Source organism: Antechinus flavipes, chromosome 2, assembly GCF_016432865.1.
Source record: "Antechinus flavipes isolate AdamAnt ecotype Samford, QLD, Australia chromosome 2, AdamAnt_v2, whole genome shotgun sequence".
NCBI lineage: Eukaryota > Metazoa > Chordata > Mammalia > Dasyuromorphia > Dasyuridae > Antechinus > Antechinus flavipes.
Genome location: NC_067399.1, coordinates 339,918,198 through 339,933,538, shown reverse-complemented (window position 1 = coordinate 339,933,538; position 15,341 = coordinate 339,918,198). Strand labels below are relative to the sequence as shown.

General features: G+C 36.4%; 1 protein-coding gene across 1 annotated transcript in view; it reads left to right on the top strand.

Moving 5' to 3' along the window:
- Nucleotides 1–15,341, top strand: part of ZFYVE26 (zinc finger FYVE-type containing 26) — a 78,441-nt gene that overhangs the window by 45,961 nt on the left and 17,139 nt on the right. Inside the window, exons 25-33 of the mRNA XM_051977884.1 lie at nucleotides 815–1,061; nucleotides 1,779–1,877; nucleotides 4,083–4,243; nucleotides 4,846–4,982; nucleotides 5,967–5,998; nucleotides 6,678–6,814; nucleotides 7,052–7,272; nucleotides 9,406–9,553; nucleotides 14,178–14,387. Of these exons, the coding sequence (XP_051833844.1) occupies nucleotides 815–1,061; nucleotides 1,779–1,877; nucleotides 4,083–4,243; nucleotides 4,846–4,982; nucleotides 5,967–5,998; nucleotides 6,678–6,814; nucleotides 7,052–7,272; nucleotides 9,406–9,553; nucleotides 14,178–14,387 (1,392 nt within the window). The remainder of the gene's footprint in view (nucleotides 1–814; nucleotides 1,062–1,778; nucleotides 1,878–4,082; nucleotides 4,244–4,845; nucleotides 4,983–5,966; nucleotides 5,999–6,677; nucleotides 6,815–7,051; nucleotides 7,273–9,405; nucleotides 9,554–14,177; nucleotides 14,388–15,341) is intronic.

The window sequence follows — 15,341 nt, the reverse complement described above, 5'->3', positions numbered from 1 at the left end:
TGGTAGAAGAAATTTCTGTTTCTCAAATTCTCTTTTACTAACACAGATAGACAACTGTTCTACAGGTATAGTATTAGAGACTTGCTTGGGATACTAAGAAATTAAGTATCTTCCATGGTCATCCAGCCAGTGTGTTTTGTGTCAAGATGTAAGATTTGAACCAAGATTCCTTTGATTGACTCCAGGACTGGTTTTCTATCCTCTATCCCACACTGCCTCTTTTTAAATTTAAGTACAATAATGTCCCATATTTCAATAGTCCTATAAGATTTTTCTGCATGATTTTTTTTTTTAAAGGCTTCCTGGGGCAGCTAGGTGGTGTAGTGGATAGAACACCATCTCTGAAGTCAGGAGGACCCGAGTTCAAATGTGGCCTCAGATACTTAACATTTCCTAGCTATGTGGCCCTGGGCAAGTCACTTAACCCCAATTGTATCAGTCTTCCTCCCCCCTCTCCTCCCAAAAAAGGCTTCCTTCATAATCTTCATAGATAGTTTATATTGACCATGGGGAAACCATTGATTAAAACAAAAGTTTGACTAAACTACCAGGTATACTTCAATGAGTTTGAGCTCTTCCAGTCACCAGAATGGTTGAACCAGTTGTTTGGGTCACCATTTCAACAAAATTCTTCCTTCCTGGGTCTGGAGAAAGTAAATTGTAGAATTAGAGAATTATGGATCTAGATCAGAATTGGGATTCTTCTCCCAAGAGAAACCAATGAGTTGGTCTTATGAGTTGGATTGCACTCCACAGGCGACTCCCCCTAAAGTTCACATATTACCATCCTTCCTAAGATCAAACTTCCACACAGGTTCTGCTGACTCTGCCTGAGTCGCACCGGGCCAGCTACTCCCACCTGTCCTCCAGCCCTTTACTCATGCTGGAGCAGCTGCTGATGAATATGAAAGTGGACTGGGCTACTGTGGCTCTGCAGACACTACACCACTTGCTGGCTGGGCAAGAAATTGGCTTTACCATGGAGGATATTGATTCACTGCTGTCCAGATATGCAGGGAAAGCACTCGACTTCCCATATTCATTGAAAGAAAAACGATCAGGTAAATAACTGTCAGCAGCATGCTGTGGCCTTGGGATAGCCATGGAGGACCCATATAACCATGCTGCACTTCTAATTCCCCCTTCATTTGTTTCCCAAGATGCTAAAGTTCATAGAATTATTATCATACAGGAAAAAACCCTGGATTTACAGCCCCTAGTTACAAGAACAGGAATCCTAGATTAACAGTATGTCTGAAATGATATGTCTGCTGCTGGCACAGTCATTTTTTAAGTTCTGTCACTTCCAAAATCACTCCATTATACCGCTGTTTGTGACTGAAGTACAAGCAGCCTCTTAGAGTCCTGAAGTAAAGTGAAACCAGTACTTGAAGCAATCTGAGTTTAATCTCCAGGTGTAACATCCCTTTAGAATCTTGACATCTCCTTTGGACATTTTGAGACTTGATTTAGGAGAATTCATTGTTCATTTTGGGCTTCTCGCTAAAGGTAAAAAGTTCAGCCATTTCTATGGTCAGGTACCAGAGCAAAGGTTTTTACCACCAAAGGGGAGGAATCTACATGTTCTTAGGTTACAGGGGGTTTTTAATTCTATCTATATATCTCAAGAAAGAAGTGAAATACTCATTACCCAAGCTGAAATGGCTTTGAGTTAATTTTTTCCATTAAAGTAAACAGGAATACATTTTTTTGAACCATGCTTGTAATAACATGTCATCCATAAGTTACTTGAGTTTTTTAAATTTTTCCTTCCTTAGATTCTGTAATTCACCCCCAAGAGATTTTTAATCAGGTATCAGAGTCTGAGACCTTGTCTAGATCAGCATCAGTTGAGTTGTCTGCTGCTTCTTTTCCTGGTAAGTTTCCCTACATTTTTTCTTCTAATGCTGTCTTTATATTCTTTTTTTTTTTTTTTTTTTTTTTTTTTGTCTTTCAAAAAAAAATCTCTACATCTGACACTCTGCAAATTATTCTTTTGAAATTTGATAATTTATGACCCTTTGGGGGCTGTTTTTCATTAACCAGCTATCTAACCAGAAAACTACTGTGTTTTTTCAAACTCTCCAAATTCAAGCTTAGAAAGAATAAGCATTGGGTGAGCCATAAAGACTACATTTGTCTTTGTAAATTACTGAATTAAAGTAAAAGGTGATCTTTTCTCTGCAGAAGAAGCTGAACTTTCCTCCATCCTTTATCAGGAATCCAGAAGGGTTGAGAGCCTCCATGTTTAGGCACACCTTTGGGGACTAATCTAATTCTTCTAAAACATACTTCCATATTTGTTATGCTACATGCAAGAAAAAACAGATCAAAAAGGGAGGGAAACCATGAGAAAGAAAAAACAAACATCATTACCACTAAAAAAAAGTGAAAATAACTCCATAGTTCTCTCTCTAGATGCAGATGGCTCTTTTCAACACAAGACTTCAATAAACAGCTTTAGGTGTATATGGTTCATTAATCCTTATAGAGAACCCCCAAAGTGTTTTCATCATGACATCTCACCTCTATTTCTCTGTACTAGTTCCTTTCACATAAAGATATCTGAACACTAGATTGAAACTAGCCCCATTGATCTACATGTGGAAAAATGTTTGTTGGCACCCCTTTTTGTAGAGGCAAGAAACTGGAAGTGTGAGTGGATGCCCATAAGTTGGAGAATGTCTGAATGAGTTATGTTATATGAATGTTATGAACTGTTACTGTTATGTAAGAAACAATGAGCAGGAGGATTTCAGAGAGGCCTGGAGAGACTTACATGAACTGATGCTAAGTGAAGTGAGAAGAACCAGGAGATCATTGTACATGGCAACAAGATTCATACGATGATCAATTCTGATGGACATGGCTCTTTAAATAATGAGGTGATTGAGACCAGTTCCAATGATCTTGTGATGAAGAGAGCCATCTACACCCAGAGAGAGGACTTTAGGAACTGAATGTAGATCACAACATAGCATTTTCACTCTTTTTGTTGTTTGCTTTCATTTTGCTTTCTTTCTCATTTTTTTCCCTTTTTGATCTGGTTTTTCTTGTGTAACGTGATAGTTACGTAAATATGTATACCTTAAAAAGGAGAGAGAGAGAATAGCCCCAGTTCTGATACTTCCTAGCTATGGAATTATAATCTCTAAGCATCCATTTCCTCATCTGAAGTCTGGGGATAATACTCTACTACTTCACAGGATTTTCAGGAAGAAAGTGTTTTGTAAACCTCAAGAGGCAACATAAATATGAGCTGCTATTGTTATCTACTCCCAATTCTTACTAACCATATGGCCTCGGGTAAATCCTTAAGCCCTCTAAGCCTCAGTTTTTTCATCTGTAAAAAATAAAGGCATTTATACATGCCTGCCAATTTCATGGTTGTCAGTTACTAGAAACAAATGATGAGCTCTCTGAAAGTTTTTTGAAAGTTGTAAAGGATTCCCTTCTATAAATGAACTCTTCTTGTCTGGACCCAACTGTACCACACTTGTTAATCATGTGACTTCAAGCAGATTACTTACTCTAATTCTCTAAGGCCAGAATAAAGCCAGAATCCTAAGTTCTTATCTCTATTACTGACGTTTTTAAACCTGTTACAGTTTATTGTTTACATCTTAGTTTTCTCGTTTGTAAAATAAGAATGATAATTTTCTGTTTTATAAGGACAACAGACAGATAAATTAAGATCAGGAAAATGTCCTAAGCTCCTATTCCATAAAAGTAAATTGACAGTCTCTTCTCAAGCTTTTACCTGGTTACTGTAATAAAGACTTCCAAAAATAAAAAGCGTCTCTTATCTCAACTCTTTGCCTCATCTAGGTTATAAATCCAAATAACAGGGGTGATTCTTCCTTATACAAAAAATCTTTATGATTTATCTTTTATGCCTCAAAACTCAGGAGTTAAATTTTCCAATCAAATCTGATTCAAAGATGATTTCTCAATTTTGTCAGCATAATATGCCTCAAAACAGACAGCTAACACAGCCAAATAGACTTTTAGGCTATCAATATCTGAGTATGGCCTGGCCCAGTTGGCTCTATTCAAGCTCTAACTTTGCCTCTGACCTTTAGGAGTTTCCTTTGCACAATCTCCAAGCTTAAAGGAGAGAAGCTTCCCACACAATGATCCCTTGGAATTTGTGCCTCCTGAAAAACCCCCAGCTAGACAGCAGTGGGTACCAGATGAAATGGAAATCACCTGTATGGTGTGTAGAAGTGAACGTTTTACCATGGTAAGCAGCTGTCCACTTCATTTCTTACTGAGAGACAACCTCAAATGAAAGTCAAGGGACCTATGTTTTAAACCCAACCCTATCAACTTACAAGCATTTTCTTGTATTTAAAAATGGGGATGATAAAACTTATCTACCTTACCCTTTGGCCATAAATATGAAATGATCTGGTAGTTTAAAATGCTTTGACAAAGTATTGTTATTGAGAAATATAGGTTGATTGGTTTTGTTGAGCTGGTTGGCATAGTGTCTGGCACAGAGCTAGTACTTAATAAACATTGATTGTTTAATTGAAAGTTATTGGTTTAAAAAAAAAAAAAAGAGTATCTCTTCTTTCTCACTGTGTCATCCCCATCAGAAGGTAAGACTAGTTTTCTTAATCACTCCAATGTTAAATTTTTAATGAACTTTGGAGTTTTTTCCATCAGCTGAAAGAAAGGCTCTTTTAGGGTAGGGACATCAGTTACATACTTTCTTTAGCACCAAGACCCACCATGTCCTCTGAATACATAGTATGAAATAACTGGAGGAAAGAAGGGAAGCCCATTGATAGAAGCATCTATTAAACTACCCATTTCCTTTTCCTTTTCTTTATTTCTTAGTTTAACCGCCGTCATCACTGCCGTCGCTGTGGTAGGCTGGTGTGTGGCTCTTGTTCCACCAAGAAGATGGATGTGGAAGGCAGCAGAGAGAACCCAGCTCGGGTGTGTGACCAGTGCTACAACCACTACAACAAACAGTGAGTTGGGGTTAGGGCAACAGGGGCTCTAGTCCTTCCCCTAAGCCTTCAGGTCCCCAAAAGCCTGCTTCTTTGACATCTACCTTCCTCAAACATGTAGTGACATCTAGAGCGTAGTGTTTGTGAACTCATAGCAGAGCAGACTGTCTATAAGTACGGTTAATCTTCTCCAGGCAAGATGAGAAGAAATGTGTTCAGGATTCCAGTCCTAAGTTTCTCAGTGGAAGGAATTTATTTCTCCATCCTGACCTCAAAAGTCTGTTTTCAGCATCTATAGTCAATGAAGTGATTAAATCCTTATCTACTTGAAACAGACCTTGCTTCATGGATCCTATCTGAAGAGGACAGTTTAATTAAATGTCTGTTAAATTGAATTAAGTGTATCCTATCTCAGTTCGGCACCACTTATCATATAAAATCCAATTAGATAATATATAAAATGCTCTGTAAACCCTAGAGATATGCAAATGTCGATGTTTGGAATTATTGTAACCTTATCTGTGTCAACAACCATGATAACCCATGATTTTTAGATCATCAAACATGCCAGTCACAATTTCCTAATAAATCTTCCATCTGGCCTCATACTTCAAAAAAACTATGAGAAACCTCTGGAGTTCATGGTAGATTGGACTAAGTCTACAACTGTGTCTTTAGTTCTGTGTTGAAATAGGTAGTTTCTGGACAGCATTGGAATCAAATAATATGACTAATTCTCTTCAACTGTTGGAGAGATGACAGCATGGGAAAGAGCTCTGAGTCTAGAGTCAGACCATAGGTTCATATCCTGTCTCTAATATTTACTATCTGTATGACCTTGGGCAAACCAGTTAACTTCCCTAAGCCTTAATTTTCTCATCTGTAAAAGGACAGTTAACTTAGCTGGCCTCTTGAGGTCCCTTTTAGCTTGAGATCTGTGTCTCAGTGATACGTTGAACTATGAAATATACAATAGGCAATTTATTTTTCTGTTTCTACTTTCAGTTCGCCAGAGGATAGTATGGGGCATTCAGAAGGTAAGTCTAAAAGATACTCTAATATTCTTATATTGGTTTCTAAACTCAAGTTTCCTGTATGTTTAAGGCTTATTGCAATGAAAACCCCATTGAATATGCCTATCAAGACCATTCTCTTACTACTGCTGTCAGTGATTTATTTAATTTTATAGCTCTTGCCATGTGCATCTGTCAGTTATTGAAGCCAAGGACCATAAAATTTAGTTCTTAACTCAGCAGATCATTCCAGGGGTATGGAATAACCAGCATCTTCACCTTAATAGCAGGCCACTTCTTAATTGGTAGTCCACAGAACAGATGAGCTAAAAACAGATCCAAATTTCTATTAAGTTTGTGCAATGTTGATTGTCAGTCTTAAAGTTCCCACAGACCAAAGTTAAATGTTTATAGGAGAACAAATATTTATGTATTGTTCATTCTGAGCAGATGGAGAGAATCAAATTCCTTATTATTTATTACTGTCTATAAAACATCAAAATTCTGTGTACCACATTGTAGATATTTCCTCAGCTATGTCTGTCTTATAAGAGATGCTAGTCCCTTCAGAATTCTCCCAAAGGAAAGGAGATTTTGACCATTATTATCAAATGTCTGCACTGTTACTCACTATCTAGACTGAACACTAATGACTCCGAGGTGCCCTGACTGATGAATGAATGAATGTCATTTCTGTCCTCAGCCTCAGAGAGCATCTCAACAGAGAGCCCGCCATACTTGGCTGTGGTACGAGTCCCCAAAGCAGCTCAGCTGGAGTGGACTCTAGATCTGAATGAGGAAGAAAATAATCTGGTGCGGAGCGAGTTTTACTATGAACAGGTAATGGCAAGATGTGGGTGACAGCTGGCCCTGTAGCCACCAATGCCCCTGGGGAAACAGGAGGTCAGCCAGAGAGTGTTACACAGTGGGTCTTGGATCCCTTGGATTCCTATTAACTCCACTGTTTTTTCTCCAAGTCTCTTCTGCCCTATTTTACTTGGCCCTTTTGTCCTCTCCCACAGCAGAATTTGAAAAATGTTTCAGTTGCACCATGCTTTCTTTTTATTCTCTGGTTAGGCTCCGAGTGCTTCCTTGTGCATTGCCATCCTGAACTTGCACCGTGATCCTGTTGCCTGTGGCCATCAGTTAATTGATCACTGCTGCCGACTGTCTCGGGGCCTGACCAATCCCGAGGTGGATGCTGGATTACTCACAGATATTATGAAACAGTTACTCTTCAGTGCCAAGATGATGTTTGTCAGAGCGGGTCAGAGCCAAGACTTAGCACTGTGTGACAGGTAACCATCTCTTGTGGGAGAGGGGCATTTCCCTATGTCTGTTATCCAATTTATTAGTATTGTTGTTATTCTATTATCTATTCTATTAATATAATACCACCACTATTATGTTATCAAATATACTTCCTATTATCCCACCATCCCCTTCTTCAAACAGATGGGATTGGACAGAAAGTCAACCCATTCTAATAGATTCGTGTTAATGAGTTAATTGTTAAATCCTATATGATTTCTCTTCACTTGTGTTTTAATATCATTATCCATATTTTCATACTAAGTCTCTAAGAATAAAATTTGTATTGGTGAGACTTGAATAGGAAGAAAATACAAACCTTGATTTTAAAGTCTGATCAGCATTGTAAGGTTCATTTAAAATTTATTGCTTTCTAGTACCAAGGACAATTCACTAAGTCTTGTCTTTCACTAAATGCTAAGACCAAGTGACATCATAGCTTCGTAGATGGGGTGTGGTAAATAATGAATCATGTCATTTTGTAGGTGGCCTGCCAGCATCACATGTGGCAGGTTCTAGAGTTACTTTTCTCACAGATAGTAAGCCAATGCTTTATCTTAGATAACAAAGACAGAGTGAAATGGGAGAAAGGGCTGCTCTTGGATTTAGGAGAAATCAGAGTTCAAGTTCCACCTCTGGCACTAACTAGCCATGTGATCATGAGCAAGTCACTTAAGCCTCCCTATGCTTCATTTTACTCATCTGTAAAATAGGGGTAGTAATTGTGGGACCTACCTCAATTATCACAAGGATCAAGGGATTCATATAAAGGACTTTGTAAACTTTCAGTTACTTTATAGATGTCAGCAATTGTTAGAATCTCTACCTACAAATTAAAAGTAAACTAGAAACTAATATTATGGCTTCACCTACTCTACTTGACTCAAAGCGTTGAGCTATTGATTCAGTACTGGAGATAGCAGTAGCTATATGTAGCTGAAATGTGGTCCATGATGAAAAACAATGAGAATACCTTGCTTTAAATTTCACTATTGACTTAGTACTTTTAATTCACTTTACGATATTTGGCAAATCATTTGGGCCTCAGTTTTCTCTTTTTTTTTAACAAGGGAATTGGACAAGTGATATTTAAAGGTCCATTTTGGTGTGAAAATACTAGAATTCTTGAAGAGATAGCTATCATTCTCTCTAGAATAAACCATAAGAACCTTTTTCTCAGTAAAAATATGTGAAGGATTGGTGATTATAAAGTACTTTATGCTCATATAATACTTTTTATCCAGACAAAAATATCATAGTGCAGCCTCACTATAGCGCAGAATCCCCTTACAGGGAAATCCAGTGAGCAAATAAGATCATTTACTAATACAGGCTAGAATCTACTGCCAGGAATCTGAGGGTTTACACAATTGGAATCAGGAATCTAGTGGCAAAATGGATCAGAAAAGACATGTTCAGTAGTACCAGATAGAGTAGGTTGGATCTTTGGGCTCAACTTGTAACAGTCTTTGTCTGTCAGGGATGGGAGCCAGGCAAATGATTATTGTAGGCTTTAATATGTGTTCACAGCTAAAAGGTAACAGAACCTAAAGGCTAATGAACGAATTTCATTTGAGCCAGGCAGGGAAGCAAAAATATAAATAAAGGAGTAGTGAGACTGAGAAAAACAACTGGAAAATTAACAGTGTTGTCATCTGGGTACTAATATGAAACAGAATCTAAATTGATAATGATTCAAATGAGGGCCTCACTGAAGCAAACAGGCTGACAGAAATCACAAAGTCCCTACCTTTTACAAGAAGCCTTTCTAAGTCCTCCTTAATGTTAGTACCATCCCTCCAAGATGATCTTCAGTTTATGCTGCATAGAACTATTTTCACATTGTCTTCCCCCATTAGACTGAAAGCTTCTTAAGGGAAGGGTCTTTTGCATTTCTTCATATTCCTAGTGCTTAGCACAGTACCTGGCATAGTTGAGGCTTATTAAATATCAGTTGCTAGTTGGCAGGTAATGACAAACAAACAAACAAAAAAACTAATTTCTGCATAAGCTTTGCTTCCTAGCGACCGTTGTAGAGAATTAAAGCTGGAACTCAGGCAACAGTTCCTCTAGGGGGAGTTCTGTGTAAATTCATTTCTCTACCCCTTTCTTTCTGTTAGCTACATCAGCAAAGTGGATGTACTAAATATTTTAGTTGCTGCTGCCTATCGGCATGTACCATCTCTGGATCAGATCCTACATCCAGCTGCAGTAACAAGATTAAGAAACCAACTTTTGGAAGCTGAATACTATCAGCTGGGTGTGGAGGTAAGAGAGGAATACAGACTGCATCTAACTTGTGCCTTTTATCACCCTCAAAATTCACTCCTGTCAGCTATTCTTAGGAGGAGACAAGTACCCTGGGCAGAGCCAATTGCAAATTTGGAATGGGGGAACAAATTTTTTAGTTTAGGCATCCCACTGTGGGGAATTTGTGCCATGACAAACCAGAACCAAAACTGTAATCCAAACCCAATATCATACATTTAGGAACTATCAAGGTTATGTGAGCTCCACCCACATAATTATGGATTCCCCAAAGGAACAGAACAAAGTTTTTATAGTTTTTGTTTATAGTTTTGACTTAAGAGACAAGTTAGATACAGGACATTTAGGATTGGAGAAGGCTGTTGCTGAGCTAGCAGCAAGAAATACTGTTCTTCAGATTAGTTATCTCTTGTAACTCTGCCCTAAGAGACCAGGCTATACTTGCTATTTCAGTAATAAGTAAGATCATAGACAGGATGGGAGTTGTAATACAAACAGAATCAGGGACAAGATAGAGGAATTACAAAAACAAAAATGGAATTATTTCAGCTTTCTCAGCTACACACAGTTCCCCTTTGAGTTTATAAATATTCTCACCCCCCCCCCCTTTTTTAAAGCAATTTCCAAGATGATATCAGTTCAGATAAGCAACTTACAAAATAGCACATACAGAGTTAATAAGCAAAATTACAGTAGGCTGAATAAAGAAATCTAATATAGCAGAAGTTTTAAGTGTGTTAAATTCCTTGACAGCATCAATGATTTTCAGGTTATCTGTGGATAGGTCAGGGAAAATTTGTGGTAGGTAACTCTTTGACCAACTCCAGAGTCTAATTCATTTGTAGAAATTCTCTGGGCAATGCTTTCTGGTGCCTCCTATTGATAAGTCTTAACATAATTTAGTGGAACATGATGAAATCCAGTGAAATTGATCTTCAATGTAGTGAAAACCAGTTCAGACCTTATGAAAATAGTTTTATAAACAACCTAGCTAAAAGAAAAATATCAAGTAGGATATACTATAAGGTATCTTATACTTGCATTACATTATAGCACTTCAAAGGTAGTAAGGTATTCCAATAACAAGATATTAATATTGATATTAAAAATTATAGTTTTACTTGCTATTAGATTTACACTGAAAGAAACCAACTCTCCTTGATTTTAAATTCATCTGGGTATAAAAATCATTAGAAATGAAGAAAATAATCACATTCTGGATAAGTCTCTAGACTGTCAGATACTCATCTATTAAAATAATGGATGTTATTAATTCCCAGGGGAAAAATAAGTCTTTAAGACTGTGTATTAAAACTAAATTGATTGATTTCAGTTATATACTATTCCAGGTGTAATTTTGTGATTCCCATAATCACATATCATGTAAATCATTTCAATATGATGAGCAAGATTGTAAATTCCTCATTCCCCTCTGGCAAGGAATGTTTGTTATGAAAGAAGAGGTCATATTTCTCAGAAAGTCGTTTTCACAGCCTTGCCCAAACAAATAGTTGCAAGATACTTGGAAAGTTACAGATAAGGAGATTTTACAAAATCTTTTTTTTTTCCCTTTTCCCACGAAATAAATAATTACTATTATTTCTTTTTAAGCCACTTCCATTTAAAAATTTGATAGGTTTTAGCATTATGACAGTGGTATATGACAGTATACCTAATTTAATAATTTCACAGTATTCAGAACAACAGGAACAAAAAGATTTTTTTCAGTGACATAATTGCATCATTCTCTTAACATTTCTTATATAATAATTTCCCAAATTTTGCAATTCAAGAAAATTTAGAAATGCAATACTAAAATACATAGTATCATGTATTTAAAACATGAAAACATATTTCCAGTCAAGTGATATCTGTTCAGTTGAATACATTTCCAAATTATCTTGTAATATCTGGGCTGGATTTCTGGACAGGCCTTGGTCTTAGCAGGAGTCATCATGAGGATGGTCAGGGTTAAAGTCTGGAGTCTGAGATCCAGCTCAAGCACACACTCTCTCACTCACTCTTGTCTCTAGTCCTCTCAGCCCTTAAATACTTTAATAAAATCACATCACTACAGCACACTGAACATGTACCTACTGTAGAATCATTACATCACCATATCACACTAAATACCAAGTATATGTGAACTAGAGAACCATTATCTCATCAATCACACTAAGTAAACACCCTGTTGTAAGTATCCTTGTTTCAAGTATTTCTCAAGAGTTCTGGCCCTCTACATTATATTATATAGAAAATCATTTCATTTTTGTCACTTTTGGCATTTTATACTGTTTGCATTCAAGACCAATATCAAGTAATTTTAATATAATTTTAACTTGTACTTTCAAAACATACTGCCTTAATTGCAGACATTACGTATCTTTTCCACTACAGCTGATTTACTTTAAAAAAGTCAAAGATCACAGTTGTCCTAACATGGAGAATACATCCTATTTAAAATGAAATTAGAATAAATTAAATCACATCTATATCCATAGTTACAAATGGTGTAATACAGAATCTCAATTTTCCTAAGGGCTGTTTTACTACTAACATTTCCTAGGGCCCACTTTCATTTAGTCTGCAGATTTAAATTGACAATCTTGTATTCTCACTTCCCTCTTTTAGGGTTCATGAGGACCTTCATATAATGACCAAAATAAACTTTTCCAATTGTCTTTGAAGGATAGAATTTTGATATGTTATCCTCAAATAATTCCATACTGTTACTTGTTATTTAAATTTCTGTGTTCTAAAAAATAATCTCACAGTTTTTTATGTCTTTCTTATCTCAGTGAGACCAAAAACCTCCCTCAAGCCTCTCTTTCCAGGATCCCAAATTATTGGCTTTCAAACCCTCCATTCACAGTCAGTATAAACAGACTTCCAACTTTCTTTAATTTTTTACACATGCTTCTCTCATCCTTACTTGCTTAAACTTCCTTCCTTCCTTTCTTTTAATATCCTTCCATTTAAAGCCTTTCAAAGCTATTCCTTTCTTATTTTTTTTTCATATTCTTATCCAATACTTCAGTTTCCTTTAATTGCTCTAATTTTTTTCCCCAATCATATCTTTATTTTATTGAATTTCTCCCGAGTTTTTGTTATACAGTACCAGTTGTGTAATATCAATTAATAACCTTTTGGGGTTCTTAAAAGTTTGTAAACACGTAGGCCATTCCAGTTTCTTTTAGGTGATATTATTTCTAGTTTCTATCTAAACTTTTACATTATATTATATCCTTCGCAGAAGAAAACATGGTGGTGGCACAAAATATTTTCCCAAATTAAATTTTATTTACTTTTAAGTTGGTTCTTGATTTATACACGTTTCTTGCTTTTCATGGTCAAAAAAATATTTAAAGTTCTTAATTACCAGACGAATTTAAATTGCAAGCTCATTTTTTTTCCTTCACTTTGAAACTTCACTTTCAAACTAGCTTCATTTTCCCTTTCTTTCTCCTTTCTCTCTAATCAGTAATCCTTCCTTGCACTGGAACAATAAATCTTTTTATTCTCCTGGGAAAGTGATAAATGGTCTGTATGCTGTTTCCATGTAACTTTCACAGTTTTATTTTTAGTTTCTCTTAAATTCCACAAAATACTACTCCAAAACTCAGGTAGTTAAGCATTTATATAAAAAATTCAAACCACAATTTGGAAATTCATAGAAAAGAACTTACATTTCAGCCACAAAGTTTATCTCTAATTAGTTTATAATGCCATAAATTTCTGCAGACTGGGAAAAGAATCCCTTTTCTTATTTGTATTGCCTGCTATCTGCCTCACTAGCTTGGCCAGTTAAAAATACAGAAATATTCTGTCAAATGTTCTGAAAACCTTATGAAAATCTTTCAGTCTTTACTTCTTTTTTTTTGTTTAGACTTATTAGACCACAGGAAAAAGTCAATTGGATTTTGCCAAGATACAAAACCTGAACAATGAAAACAACATACTGGACATTAAATACAAATACTTAAACTGAAACGAAGACAAAAAGACACACAGAAACACTTATTCATTGAAGTCTTTTCCAGAGAATCTAGTTTCTAAGCCAAAACCAAACAACCAGTTTGATCAGAATGGGGAGAAGTTGGAGTTCTGCCATTTATAGATCATGATCCTTGACCACCAAGCAAAGGAACCCAAAGCATTCTCAAGTTGTAACCCTGGGAATTCCCTACTACTAATCCCATTCACTGTGGTTAAAATTGTTAGTGCTTCAGCAAATCAGAAGCAAAATCCCAAAACCAGAACCCTAACCTAGGGTCATAAATTTAGGAACCAACAAGGGATTATTGAGTTTGCCAGCAAGGGAACCCACCCATACAGGGAGATTCCCCAGAGGAAGAAAAGGACAAATAGATTGAGGCAGGAAGTGAATTGAGTATGGGGTTCTTAGGATTGGAAAGTTGAGCTGGCTCTTTTTCAGGTTACCTATATATTGTAACTCCATCCTAATAGGTAGGACTTCCTTGCTGTTTCAATAGTAAGGTCATATATAGGACTTGGGGGAGGGGAGAACAGACTATCATGATGAAAATAGAGGACCTGCAAACAAAATGGAGTTGCTTTAGCTTTCTTGCTTCCCATGACTCAGATGAATAATTTTTGCCTCCAGGTGTCCACAAAAACTGGACTAGATCTCACTGGTGCATGGCATGCCTGGGGTATGGCCTGCTTGAAAGCTGGGAACCTAACAGCAGCACGTGAGAAGTTTAGTCGATGTCTCAAGCCACCCCTTGACCTCAATCAGCTAACTCATGGCTCAAGGCTGGTACAGGATGTAATTGAATATCTGGAGTCCACAGCAAAGCCTATCTTGTCAGTGGTAAGAGAACAGCAAGCAAAATACTTGGTTCAAAGAAGATGTCATTGTATTAGCATAAATAAAGAGATCGCCTTGACTTTCAGCTCTCTCCCTAATACCATGTTTGATTATGCATGTGTCTTATTCTATTAAATTAAAAATTCCTAAGGACAAAGATTACCCCACAATAAGTGTGCTTAGTGCTCAGTAAACATTTATTATAGTTTTCTTCTTTGTATAGTATTTTCCTCCAATTATGTGTAAAAACAATTTTTATCATTCATTTTTTAAACTTTTGATTTCTAGATTCTCTCCTTTCCTTCTTCCCTATCTCCCCTTTTGAGAAGACAAGCAATTTATTATAAATTTTACATGTGTAGTCATGAAAAATGTTTCTACTAATCAAATTGTGAAAGAAAACCCTCAAGAAAAATAAAGTTTTTAAAAAATATGCCTCAATATGTATTGAGACACCATCAGTTCTTTATCTGGGGATGGATAGCATTTTTCATCATAAGTCCTTCAGAATTATCTTGTATCATTGTATTACTGAGAACAGCTAAGTCATTCACAACTGATCATCTTAGAATGTTGCTATTCTTTTGTACATAGTACATATCTCTTTACATCAGCTCCTTTGAAGTCTGTTCAAGTTTTTCTGAGAGCATCCTGTTCATCATTTCTTATAGTAAAATGGTATTCCATCATAATCACATATCACAATTTATCTTGTCATTCCCCAGTTGATGGGCCCATTTCCAATTTCCAATTCTTTGCCACCCAGAAAAGAGCTGCTATTAATATTTTTGAACACATAGGTTCTTATCCTTTTTCCCTTTAGTTTCCTCTCTGTTCTGTGATGCAGACCTATTAGTAGTATTGCTAGATCAAAGGTTTTGCATGATTTTTTTTTAGCCCTGTGGGCATAGTTCCAACTTGCTCTTCAGAATGGTTAGAATCAGTTCACAACTCATC